We start from the raw sequence: 13,995 nt of genomic DNA, 5'->3' as shown, positions 1-13,995 counted from the left end.
ACACCGCACCGGTCGCAAAAACCAGCAAAGCATCCCCTATCCTCTGCTCGGGCCCGCCCAGCAGGCGCGGCGGGGGAAGGGATTTGCGTGCGCCGCGCCGCTGCTCTTCGAAAAATAGGACTTTGTGTTCTTACTATTATGGTGAAAAGATTATGGAAAGCCAAACCACTACTAGTATTGTTATTTTATTTATTTATCACAGTCACAGAGACTCCAACTCTCCCGTTTTCGACGGGAGATCTCCCGCCGAAAACCCGTTATTTTTGCAAAATCTCCCGTTCTCCCGCTTGAGATTTATCTCCCGCCCTGGCTCTTTGTTTCCCGTTGGAGAGGATTTCTTACTTATTTCTATCGTATGTTGAAAAAATAAGCATTAGATAGCACCAGAGAGCATCTAGAACCCTAGGAACTTCGCGCTTCGCACACATCAAGTTGGAGTCTCCCGTTTGCTAGGGCTTTCAGGCGGGAGAATCTCCAGATCAGAAGGCGCTTTGGGTTGGAGTCTCTGCTAAATGCAAACACAAGAAAGTGGTTATAGGCCTGTAGGTGATAGACGGAGGGCATATCCCAACGCTCTTCACAACAATAATGCCTTATTTGCATTGTAAAAAGGGTCAAATCGCGTTTTCACATTAACAATAGTACACACAGCAGTAGTACACATCGGTACAGGACAAGAAGGGCGGGCACCCATGGTCTTGTTTTGCCCAGAGTCACCTCTGAGAGTGGGAAAAGGGCCTTTTCTTTCTCTGGAGCTATGATTTGGAATGCACTTCCTGCAATTATACGCAGTTCTCCTTCAAAAGCTACCTTTTGCTGTAATTATTTGAAACATTTCGCCTCATAACCTGGGTTATTTGTTATCTGATATAATTATGTAGATCTTGTTAGATCCATTTTCTGTAATCTCTGTTGTATATTATGTCTGATAGTGTTATTTGTCTGTTTCGTTTGACTTTTATGAATGAGTTTGTGACACAGGGCATCTAGGGAGAACAGTGCATTGACTACTGATAGGGCCACCCTGTATAAATATGACTAAATAAATAAAAAAATAAATAAATAAAAAACAATCATTAACAAACTGACTTTGCTTAATAATGATATTGACGCAAATTATACTGCAAGGAAAAACTGAGCTTCCATCGTGAGAGTATATCAATGGCACGAATATTATACACGCATTGTTATAGCGCGTTGAACTCTTGAATATTGCAGTTTCTGGGTTCTAATCCAGGACAGGAAAGATGTATCGGAGATGTCTGCTATTACTTGTCCTCAACCATACACGTTGATAGGACTATTATCTATACGTATCAATAATTGGTTGGGTACATGACAATATTACAATATTATGTAATACATTTTGTATATAGATATTGATATCGCAGGGCCGTCTGAAAGCTAGAGCATTGTTGTGATGACACTGAATAAACTACCACTCTATAGGTCATAATCATTATTATTTCATTGCTATTAGCATCGTAATAATATCAACAACAACAACAGTATCACTAACGTGTTAGTTATTATTACAATGTTTCAGAGAAATTTAGTGAATTCTTGGCAAGGGCTATTTTATTATAACAAGACAGGAAAGTCAAGTCATTTACATGATGTGCCACGTGACATTATAGGCCTATAGTGCACAGTATAATATTGTCAATTGTCAAAGTGATTATTTCAATGTCCGTTGAGATCGAACGTCGGTTGAAATCGAATACGGTGTTTGCTCAATTGGTAATATGAATTAGTGAATCCGACCTTGTTAGGTATTCTTGGAACTGACCCCATCAGTCGAGAGGCTTCTCAATTTCAACCGCTGTTTCCAACGCTTTTAAATTATCAGCGAAGCGTATTACAGGCAATGCCTATATTTTACTTTCACAGTACAAACCAATCATGCTCATTAAGCAAGCTGGACCAACCAATTCAATTAAGATGTTTATTTCATCGATTTGGCTATCTAACCAATATCTATCTTTCATTTGTCTATCTATAGCTAATGAGCTAATAACATAGCCAGCAATTAAGCTCGGTGTATCCTTTCTGTATAATGTTTGTGATCTTCCGATTGATGGTGGTTGTATCATTTACTGATTTTAATCGCTTTCACTTCATTTCTGCGATGAAGGTATGACTATTTATGTAACAAATAGTTTGCTAGATATAGCATAATGAACAAAATCACATAGAAAATAGTGTGAGGAAGAAGGGGGGAACAGACAGTGATGTTCTACGCATGAAGAAGAACTTTTACATGTAGGGTGATGACGTTACGGTTATGTGAATAATACCTGGTATAATATTTACACTTATTTTGGCTTTTTATGCCTCCGCCACGAATTGGTGCCCGAGGCATTATATTTTCGGGTTGTCCGTCCGTCCGTCCGTCCTTCCGTCCGTATCATTTTTGTGGACAGCACAACTAAAAAACGGTTTGAGGTATCCTTGTATGAAACTTGGCATGAATATGTACGAGTAGGCAAAGTTGTGCCTATCAACTTATAGGTGCACATGCTCAAGGTCAAAGGTCAAAAGGTCAAGGTTAAATGCTCAAAATTTCACTATTTCCCCCATATCCATGCAATGCCTGAAGGCATTTTCTTGAAACTTAGTGTAATGTACTACCAAATAATGACTCTCCAGAAAGAGTTTCGGGTCATGAGGTCAAAGGTCAAGTCAAAATGTTGAAATTCCATTTTTTTTTCTCTATATGTTTCGCAAATGGTTCAAGATATCTCCGTGGAACTTATGCATGCACTGACTGGCAGTGATTATCTAGAGAATTTGTCATGGGTCAAAGGTCAAGGTCACTTCCTCAAAATGTCACTACTTCCCTCATATTTGTGCAATGCCTGCAGGGTTTTTCTGAAACTTGATATATACATGTGTATAATATATTACCCAATAAAGATCCCGTTGGAAATTTCTTGCCAAAAGGTCAAAGGTCAAAAGGGCAAATGTCAAGTGAAAATGCTAAATTTCACTTCTTCCTATAATCCCGAAAGTGACTTAAGGTATCATTATGAAACTTAGTACATATTTATGCATGTTCATACCTGACAGTGATTCTCTTGGGAACTTTAGAGTTATAAGATCAAAGGTCAATGGTCAACTTAGACAATTAGCCATTCATCCAATCAAACCTAGTTCAAGGATAGTGAATATTCAGCACATTTGCCACAAATCTTTAATTTTAATATTTTGCCAAATATGTGAAACCGTCATCACACATTGTCAATTAAGGCATTGTACGGCAATAATAGACCTATTAGGATAACCATGTATTACGGCGGAGGCATACCAGTCGCCATATAGCAACATTTTTTAATCATGCTAATGTGTTTCTCTGACATCGCCGGTTCGCGCTCTACTCAATCGCAATGTTTTTCGTCTCTATTCTGAACTTTCTCTGCTTTGAGATAAATTCTTTCTAGCAAGACCCAATGCAGTTATATAGGAATATGCCTATCAATGCACAATAGAAAAGAAAATACAAGTCTCAGCCTATCAAGTATAAAGTACGCCTATTACAGTTTTAAAATTTGTCTTTGTCAGTAAGAATATGGGTTTTGGAGTAAGGTGTTGTTATTTTGGTCAAATTAATTTGAGCCATTATTATACATTGTCAGATATGCATGCTCATTATTCATTAGTTTCATTTAGTTTAGAAAAAAATAATGAAGATTTGTGTGTTAGGTCAATAAGAAACTTCAAGTCATCGAGAAACTGGAGGGAGCGATATCAAAAGCATCACACCTCATCTAATTTTCGTATAGCCTACATTATTGATTGTGCCAATATCTCCGTTTATAGAGTAAATTAATTATTATCAAACTCATCAGTTCGAGAACTTCCTTTTTTCTTTTTGTACATGCATGGTATGTAGAGTGAAGCTTTACCATGTGTAGCGGCAGTATTGATTTATTCAAGAAATATTTGATTGGAACAATTTAGACTGTTACACCCCCTTTAAGGTGCAGATCGTTACCTTGGATACACCGTCAAGTGCGCATTCCTTCGGTTGCTTGCGCACTGATTTTGCTTTACGTACTAGTATGCTGTATGCGTACTACATGATAGCCACGCAAAAGACATGGGCCAAGATGCAAGACACGATCAAAAAAGAATGAGTTTGGATCTGTGATTGATTTACTTTAGGAACCTAAACAGTTTGGTAAGAGAAATTATGATGGAAAACAGATGAATATTTGATTGCTGTAGCTTTGTTTAATCATTTATGTAGTGGTATGTGTTATGTCGTCAGCTTGTAATCGAGTTCAGAATTTAGGTTGACATAACGATTCGATACGGTGTTCGTATAGAAAGTGATTATACGTAGAACAGTACGGTACGCTGTAGGTATTGATTATCGTACATGATTCCTGCTTAGCAGGCAGGGAAGAGAAATGTTGGAAGTGTGAGTGTATGATTGAAGCTTACAATACTGTGTATGTTTTATTTAGGAATAATGTAAGACTCCATATTCAGAAGAATATTGTGTCATGGTTATATAGGAATGAGAATCAGATAAAGGGATTCAATTTTGTCACTTTCACAGAGCTGTATACTGTTAGATTTACACAAGTACATGTACGTATACCGTACGGTTCATACAGTCCCATACATTACTGCAGTTACAGGGCTAATTTATCCAATGTTTGTGAAGGGTTACTTCCGTTTTTGGTGTATCATTTGGGTGTTGAGGTGTCAAAAGGAAAGACATTCAAGGGTTTAAAGGGAAAGATGATTTTGGATTTATTTTATTGTAAGAAAGGCAGGCTGCATTTCTGGATAGTGTTGTAGGGATGCAATTGCATCATTTGAACTGAATTATGTGAGTGATAGAGATAAAGGTCACTTCATTATGTACGCTTTGTTTGAATGATCAAAGTAAACAAGTGTGATAAAGTCAGGTCATTTAGAACAATATTATTATTTCATGGTGCAGTGTATTTGGACACTGAGAAATGCAGTACCATACATCAAATATTGAGTCAGAATTTGTCTCTGCAGGACATTCATGTGTTAATGTTTATGACCGAACACTTGCATATTTAGTGCACTGTATATGGTTGCATGCATTTGGGTTAACAGTGTAAAGTTGTTACCGTTGTTTATGTTAGTTGCACAAATCGAAAGGTGTTTCGATTATTACAAGTATTAAGTATATTTGGAAGACACAGAAATAATGATACTTGACAAGCTGCTCAAGGTAGTGATAATTAAGCATTTATTATTTCTTTTCTCTTTTTATAGCGAACCACAAGTTCGGGTTCGACAGCAGTATGCAAGCACACAAGTACACAAGTTGGTGTGTTCCACAAGTTTTGGTTCAACACAAGTTCGTGTTTGTCACAAGTACACGAGTCCAGCTGGTATTGATGTCTTCAATAAATGAACGAACCTGTGCGTTCCAACTGTGACTGACTGAAGTAAACTCTCACCTTTATGTAGTACGTGTCTACATACAGTTCGCAAACTGGATCCAAAATGGAAGGTCCACTGCATAATAGTCCCAGCCCATCTAGTGACGTTGCTGATGAACAACCGGCCGTCAGTGATCCTCCCCAGGATAGAGCTACCTCAGGATTGGTGGGAAACGCCCAGATTGGTGGTATTCTACCGGAGCAAGCTATCCCGAGCGTACCAAGACGTAACCCTGACGATTCGGATGACGACAGGTCAACCACGCTATCATCAGCATCACAACGAAGCAACAGGTCCACATCATTTAGAGATAGCGGAAGGACCGCAGCGGCTTCCCGACTGCGTGAGGCCAGAATCAAGTTGGAGCTAGCGAAAGCAAGAAAGGAACAACTGAAAAGGAAACAAGAACTAACAAGAGAACAGTTGAGATTGAATGAAAAACTTGCAAATCTTGAGCTAGAACATGAAATTGAAAACGCAGAAATTGAAACACGTGTACTAGCATGTGAAGTTCATGATGTTGTTGGTAAGCCACAGTACGAAGTTAATGAAAAGAAGGATGAAGTGAAGTCCTCAGTGTTAAATCCTGATGCTCGAGTGTGGTCAGAAGCAAAGGGTAATGGTGTCACATCTGACCCGGTAGAACGTAATTGTACCACGCCAAGTAGTCCAGTTGAATATGGTGAAGTTCGTATGTCATCTCATGATTTGTCTCATGCACCTAACGTTGCTGTAGATGATTGTGTGAGAAGCAGTGATGTGTACAATTCTAACATGAATCCAATATTTCATGCCATTAATGTTGCTTTTAGCTTGCCAAAGCCAGATTTGGTTACCTTTGATGGCAATCCGACTGTGTATCGCAGCTTCATTAACAGCTTTGAGGTTAATGTGGAACAGAAGGTGCTGGATGACAGGACCAGACTCACTTATCTCATCCAGTACTGCTCGGGTAAGGCCCGCAACAGCATCGAGAACTGTGTTCTCATGGAACCACGTGAGGGTTATGCTGAAGCGAAGAGGATTTTGAGAGAGCAGTTTGGACAACCGCACGTGGTGGCGAATGCTCACTTGGATAAGAACCTGAAACGTTTACAAGTCAAGCAGAACGACCATGCAGGACTGTGGGATCTTGCGCGAGATATGAAGCGTTGTGGGATGGTTCTAGCCCAGATGGGATATCTCGCTGATGCAAACGGCTCTGAGACATTATTCAAGATTCAACGTCTATTGCCCGTTCACTTTCAAGCAGAATGGGCGAGGAGAGCCCATGCCATGATGGTGAGATGTGTTGTGCCCAACTTCAACTTGATGACAACATTTGTAGAAGAATCCGCCCAGTTGGCCAGCAACATCTTTGGACGAAACATCGGGAAAGCGATTCCTAAGAATGACAAGTCGATGAAGAAAGAAACACGACCCAGAGGGACAGCGTTTGCAACTCAGAGGGTCGATGAAAACACACCACGTCCCGTCCAAGGCAGTCGAGATCGTCCTGAAAGGAAATGTCCTTGCTGTCAAGGAAGGCACAATCTCACGTCCTGTGAATCCTTCAAGAAGAAAGGGGTAGACGACAGACGAGACGTAGTTAGGAAAGCGAGACTGTGCTTCAATTGCCTACGACCTTTTCATTTGGCTGTAGGCTGTCTTTCCAAAGCTCGCTGTGAAGTAACGGACTGTGGTAAGAAGCATCATGCTCTCCTGCACACAACATACAATCCTAGTCGGAACTCTCCTCGGCAAGAGAACCGAGAGGACAGTACAAGGCAAGAAAACCAACAAGGGGTAAAGCAAGATAACCCAAGCTCTTCAAGTGGTAGTCAAGGAGATGAAAGGTTGGGTCGGTCATTCACCGCTCATTCCTCAAGAGGCAAGATCTGTCTGAGAGTCGTACCCGTAAAGGTTGGAGGAAATGGGAGACAAACTACAACCTGGGCCTTGTTAGATGAAGGCAGCGACGTTTCGCTGTGCACGAAGGGTCTTGTCGACAAGCTAGGTCTCACTGGGACGGAAAGAAGCTTCAAGCTGTCTACGGTGGACCAGACAGGAGCAAGCAAACGCGGCCTTGAAGTTTCCATGTCAGTCCAAGGAGTTATGGGCCAGGAAACCTTGACACTGGACAATGTTTGGACTGTAGACAGTCTTCCAGTCGCCGACGAATGTTTCCCCAACTCAGCAGATGTAAAGGAATGGTCACACCTAAATGACATCGCCCTTCCTTCCATGGACCAAGGAGAAGTGGAGCTACTAGTGGGAGCAGACACCCCAGAAGCGTTCTGGAATTTGGAACAGAGAGTCGGCAATCCGAAAGAACCCTATGCAGTTCGAACTCCACTAGGATGGACGCTTATGGGTCCCGTGGCCGGGAAGCGACAATCCACAAGTTTCCATGCGAATTTTACTCGCCTTGAAGACGACTCCCTCGAACAACAGTTGAAGCAGTTCTGGAGGGTGGACTTTGGCGGGTATCTCAATCAGGACAATGTTGGAGATTCGGTTGAAGATCTTCGAGCACTGAAGGTGATGAAGGAATCTGCAGTGATGGTCGATGGTCACTATCAAGTCGCTCTACCGTGGCGCAGTTTTCCACCTGTCCTGCCAAACAATCGTCGTTTGGCCGAGGCGCGACTTGGGTATTTGAAGAAGAGGTTGGAAAGGAACGAAGCCCTACATGACAAGTACGTAGAGACAGTCAGCGACTACATAGCCAAAGGGTATGCAAAGGAAGTCGAGTGCATACCGTCGGATGTATCAGCTAAGAGCGCCACCCAAGAAGAAGCTTCAAATGAGCCAGTTTGGTATCTCCCACACCACGCTGTAGTTCATCCTCGTAAGAAAGACAAAGTCCGCGTTGTGTTCGATTGTGCGGTGAGATATGGAGGAACTTCACTCAATGAACAATTGCTCCAAGGGCCGGACCTTACCGACAATCTAGTCGGCGTGCTTACGAGGTTTCGTCAGGAACAAGTTGCCATAGTTGCCGATATTCAGTCTATGTTCCACCAAGTGAAGGTTCCGCCCAGGGACAGAAACGCCATGAGATTCCTTTGGTGGAAGGACGGTGACTTGGCTCAGGAACCAGCCGAATACTGCATGACTGTACACCTATTCGGCGCCACGTCTTCACCTAGTTGTGCCAGTTTTGCTCTACGAAAGACTGCTGAGGATAATCGCGGACACTTCAATGAAGAAGTGATCAACACAGTGAAAAGGAACTTCTATGTGGACGATTGTCTTAAGTCTGTTAAGGATCGAGCTGAAGCAGTGACTCAAGTAGAAGACATTCGTGACCTGCTCAGTCGTGGTGGATTTCGGCTCACGAAATGGTTGAGCAATGACCGCGACGTCTTAGGTTCTATACCTGAGGAAGAGAGGGCAGCATCGGTGTCGAGCCTAGATATCGACGAGCTTCCTGCAGAACGCACTCTAGGAATCCTTTGGGACGTTGAAACAGACTGTTTTGGCTTCAAGGTGCATCTCCGTGAGAAGCCTGCAACGCGACGGGGAATTCTGTCGATAGCCAGTTCCCTCTATGACCCCCTTGGGTTCGTTGCTCCCTTCGTGCTGCCAGCCAAGATTCTCCTTCAAAAGTTGTGTAGAGTAGGATTAGGCTGGGACGAGCCTGTTGGAGCCGAGGATGAGAGAGAATGGCGAAGATGGATGAAAGACATTTCCATGTTGACTGACTTGAAGATCGAGAGATGTTTCAAACCGAATGGTTTCGAAGTCGTGTCAGCTGAAGTGCATCACTTCTGTGATGCCTCCGAAGTTGGATATGCGTCCGTTGCATACCTACGCCTGACTGACAGAACAGGACGGATACATTGTGCCTTTGTTATGGGGAAGTCCCGACTTGCTCCAGTGAAAGTAGTATCCATCCCCAGATTGGAGTTAATGGCAGCAGTGTTGGCCGTGTCCATGGATCATTTCATCAAGTCAGAACTTGACATCCAAGTCAAAGACAGCGTCTTTTGGACTGACTCAACGTCTGTTCTTCAGTATATCCGCAGTGAAAGCAAGAGATTCAAGACGTTTGTAGCCAATCGTGTGGCAAGGATTCATGATGCCTCAGAGGTGCCTCAGTGGAGATACGTAGACTCAAGGTCTAACCCAAGTGACGACGGATCACGTGGCCTGAAGGCACAGGAACTATTCCAGAACCAGCGTTGGCTCAAAGGACCAGATTTTCTGTGGAGAGACGATGACTGGCCTATTCAGCCAGAAGTCTTGGAGTTAAGAGGAGACACTGAAGTGAAGAAAGCAGTACCAGTATATGCGACATCAATGAGAGCTCAAGTCAGCGACCTCTTGCATAGGTACTCTTCGTGGAATCAGTTGAGGAAATCCACAGCGTGGCTTCTTCGTTTCAAGAAGCTTCTCCAAGTCAAGGCTAAGGGGGAATCCACGGATGATCTGAAGAAGCCCACTCTATCTGCCGACGAATTGAAACAAGCAGAGAAAGCAATCGTGACTCTGGTGCAACGCGATGAATTCAGCGCTATCCTCGAAGGAAAGCAGATGAGCGGTACAGTCATGTCCAAGCTGAACCCAATTCTGGTGGATGGCATCATTCGAGTCGGCGGAAGACTACAGAACGCACCACTGGATGATGAGACGAAACATCCTATCATTTTGCCCTCTGATCACCATGTGACGAAGCTCTTGATCGTTCATCACCATCACCTAGTAGGTCATTCGGGGGCCGGGATGACCTGGACAGCCCTCAGAGAGAAGTATTGGGTGTTGAAAGGAGGGGCAACCGTGCGAAAGGTGATAGGCAAGTGTTTCTCATGCAAGCGAAGAAATGCCAAGAAGATGGAACAATTCATGGCAGATCTTCCGAGTAGTAGGGTGACCCCAGACAAACCACCTTTCTCTTATGTGGGAATTGATTACTTTGGACCAATCATGGTGAAGCAAGGTCGTAGCCGGGTCAAACGTTACGGGTGCCTGTTTACCTGTCTGAACTGCAGAGCGGTCCACCTAGAAGTAGCAAACACTTTGGACACAGACTCGTTCATAAACGCACTGAGAAGGTTCATCAGCAGGCGAGGTAAGCCATCCAAAATCATCAGTGACAATGGGAGCAACTTTAGAGGTGCGGAACGAGAACTTCGTGAGAACTTGGAAAGTTTGAGCCAAACGCGTGTGACTAACTTCCTCGCTGAGCAAGGCATTGACTGGAACTTCAATACTCCCACAGCTAGTCATATGGGCGGAGCCTGGGAACGGATGGTGAGGTTTGTTTGCAAGATACTTACCTGCTTACTTGGACAGCAAATTGTCAATGATGAAGTTCTGTCCACGCTCATGGCTGAAGTAGAGTCAATCTTGAATGCTCGGCCACTCACTCAGTTGAATCTTGACCCAAACGATGACGAACCGTTGACACCAAACCACTTGTTGATCATGCGAAAAGGCTCTAGTCTCCCTCCAGGTGTCTTTGATCAGAAGGACGCATATGGCAGACGCAGATGGAGACAAGTGCAATATCTCGCTTCTGTCTTTTGGAAGAGGTGGCAGAGGGAATATTTACTTCAGCTGCAAGAAAGGCAGAAGTGGAATGCCCCAAGACGAAACCTAGCTGTCAATGATTTGGTCTTGGTAGCGGATGAAACCACACCTCGCGGACAGTGGCCTTTGGGTAAAGTGGTTGAAGTGTACCCAGGAAAAGATGGACATGTTCGACAGGCTCAAGTGAGGGTTGGAACAAGATTCTTCAAGAGGCCAATAGCAAAGCTCTGTCTGCTCGAAGCCGCTGAAACGTAGTGATATAAGTGGATGACTTAATTGCAGTCATCAGACTTGATACTCTAGCTTGAGAGTTGAATCGAATGTTTGATGTTTGTTTATTCAAAGGTTAAGCAATGGCCTTTGAGATGTAAGCGCGAGTAAGCCGATTTGACAGTTATTTTAAACTGTAGTTATTTGCATTAAGTACATGCATTTCCTGTTGAACGGTTTGTATGTGAATTGGAAGAATTTTTGCCGCCTAAAGATTGAGGTTAAATGACCATCCTGTGGGTTGCTCATTGGGGGCCGGTATGTAGCGGCAGTATTGATTTATTCAAGAAATATTTGATTGGAACAATTTAGACTGTTACACCCCCTTTAAGGTGCAGATCGTTACCTTGGATACACCGTCAAGTGCGCATTCCTTCGGTTGCTTGCGCACTGATTTTGCTTTACGTACTAGTATGCTGTATGCGTACTACATGATAGCCACGCAAAAGACATGGGCCAAGATGCAAGACACGATCAAAAAAGAATGAGTTTGGATCTGTGATTGATTTACTTTAGGAACCTAAACAGTTTGGTAAGAGAAATTATGATGGAAAACAGATGAATATTTGATTGCTGTAGCTTTGTTTAATCATTTATGTAGTGGTATGTGTTATGTCGTCAGCTTGTAATCGAGTTCAGAATTTAGGTTGACATAACGATTCGATACGGTGTTCGTATAGAAAGTGATTATACGTAGAACAGTACGGTACGCTGTAGGTATTGATTATCGTACATGATTCCTGCTTAGCAGGCAGGGAAGAGAAATGTTGGAAGTGTGAGTGTATGATTGAAGCTTACAATACTGTGTATGTTTTATTTAGGAATAATGTAAGACTCCATATTCAGAAGAATATTGTGTCATGGTTATATAGGAATGAGAATCAGATAAAGGGATTCAATTTTGTCACTTTCACAGAGCTGTATACTGTTAGATTTACACAAGTACATGTACGTATACCGTACGGTTCATACAGTCCCATACATTACTGCAGTTACAGGGCTAATTTATCCAATGTTTGTGAAGGGTTACTTCCGTTTTTGGTGTATCATTTGGGTGTTGAGGTGTCAAAAGGAAAGACATTCAAGGGTTTAAAGGGAAAGATGATTTTGGATTTATTTTATTGTAAGAAAGGCAGGCTGCATTTCTGGATAGTGTTGTAGGGATGCAATTGCATCATTTGAACTGAATTATGTGAGTGATAGAGATAAAGGTCACTTCATTATGTACGCTTTGTTTGAATGATCAAAGTAAACAAGTGTGATAAAGTCAGGTCATTTAGAACAATATTATTATTTCATGGTGCAGTGTATTTGGACACTGAGAAATGCAGTACCATACATCAAATATTGAGTCAGAATTTGTCTCTGCAGGACATTCATGTGTTAATGTTTATGACCGAACACTTGCATATTTAGTGCACTGTATATGGTTGCATGCATTTGGGTTAACAGTGTAAAGTTGTTACCGTTGTTTATGTTAGTTGCACAAATCGAAAGGTGTTTCGATTATTACAAGTATTAAGTATATTTGGAAGACACAGAAATAATGATACTTGACAAGCTGCTCAAGGTAGTGATAATTAAGCATTTATTATTTCTTTTCTCTTTTTATAGCGAACCACAAGTTCGGGTTCGACAGCAGTATGCAAGCACACAAGTACACAAGTTGGTGTGTTCCACAAGTTTTGGTTCAACACAAGTTCGTGTTTGTCACAAGTACACGAGTCCAGCTGGTATTGATGTCTTCAATAAATGAACGAACCTGTGCGTTCCAACTGTGACTGACTGAAGTAAACTCTCACCTTTATGTAGTACGTGTCTACACCATGTACGCGACTGTCTGTATGTTTCAGTTAACAAAGGGTGCTTTTTCACTTTAGCTGAATACCACGAAGGTATAAAAACTTCCATGAATAATTTTTTCTTCTTTTTTACATCTTCTCTCTTCTCTCTGCCATCTCTTCTCATAATCTAGTCTTTATTCTTCACCCCTCAATTTGTCTCACGCAAAGATTTTAGAATGATCCCAAGGTCACTCCATAATAAGTGAAAAACGTATTTTCACTCGAAGTTCACTACGATTTCACTCTCAATTCATTCAATTTTGTTATTCACTCCTTCGTGAGTGAACGTTTTCACTCTTTTTTTTTCTTTTTTAGACAGAGAGAGAGAGTATCAATTCTTGAATTCCCCTGTAATCCTGTTTCATTTTCATTTTCTCTGATATTCAGCTCAAAGAATAAAATATGAATATTTTATTGGTATATTGGTGCTGTCGTTGTTTTCATTCCAGTGTTCCATGTCCAACAAGCTTGGCTTTTTAGTGGAACACTCTTTTCCGTTGTTATGATTATAACTTGCTTTTTTGTTACCGTAACAAAGTGTGCATTGTTTCTTCTTTTTTATCATACAATTCGTGCTTATATTTTGTATTGTATTCAACGAACTGTCCTTATCAGATGAATGAAAGTCAAATTGACAACCTGTACGGCTTTGAATCATGTTTTCTTTTTCTTCTTTGATGAAAATAAATGAACTATTGAATTGAATTGAATAAAGTAGGTTCCTCTTTTGGATGAACACCCTGGGATAGAGCTCCGCTATCTATGATATATACATGATCTGTATTGGGTGCTTTGTATACAAGGCAGTTAGTGCTGAGAGAGAGGGAGGGGAGAAAAGCTTGGAGAGGAGAGAGGGGGAACGAGATAGAATATTTCATTCTTGTATATTGTAGCCATTAATTTGATTTGCATGCAAGGATGATTGGACGTCAAT

General features: G+C 41.9%; 1 protein-coding gene across 1 annotated transcript; it reads left to right on the top strand.

Annotated features, from left to right (window-relative positions):
- The first annotated feature begins 5,496 nt into the window (after positions 1–5,496).
- On the top strand, positions 5,497–11,202 carry LOC139727738 (uncharacterized). The gene has a single exon (XM_071638717.1). It carries the CDS (start codon positions 5,497–5,499, stop codon positions 11,200–11,202), a length of 5,706 nt encoding a protein of 1,901 aa, XP_071494818.1.
- Positions 11,203–13,995: the final 2,793 nt, after the last annotated feature.

Source organism: Diadema antillarum, unplaced genomic scaffold (genome assembly GCF_040938485.1).
Source record: "Diadema antillarum isolate AM-2024a unplaced genomic scaffold, OU_Dant_1.0 seq00000149_RagTag, whole genome shotgun sequence".
Lineage (NCBI taxonomy): Eukaryota > Metazoa > Echinodermata > Echinoidea > Diadematoida > Diadematidae > Diadema > Diadema antillarum.
This window is presented reverse-complemented; position numbering and strand designations above follow the sequence as displayed.

Excerpts from the sequence above, each read along its gene's own strand:
- LOC139727738 (XM_071638717.1), top strand. The coding sequence starts at position 5,497 with ATGGAAGGTCCACTGCATAATAGTCCCAGCCCATCTAGTGACGTTGCT.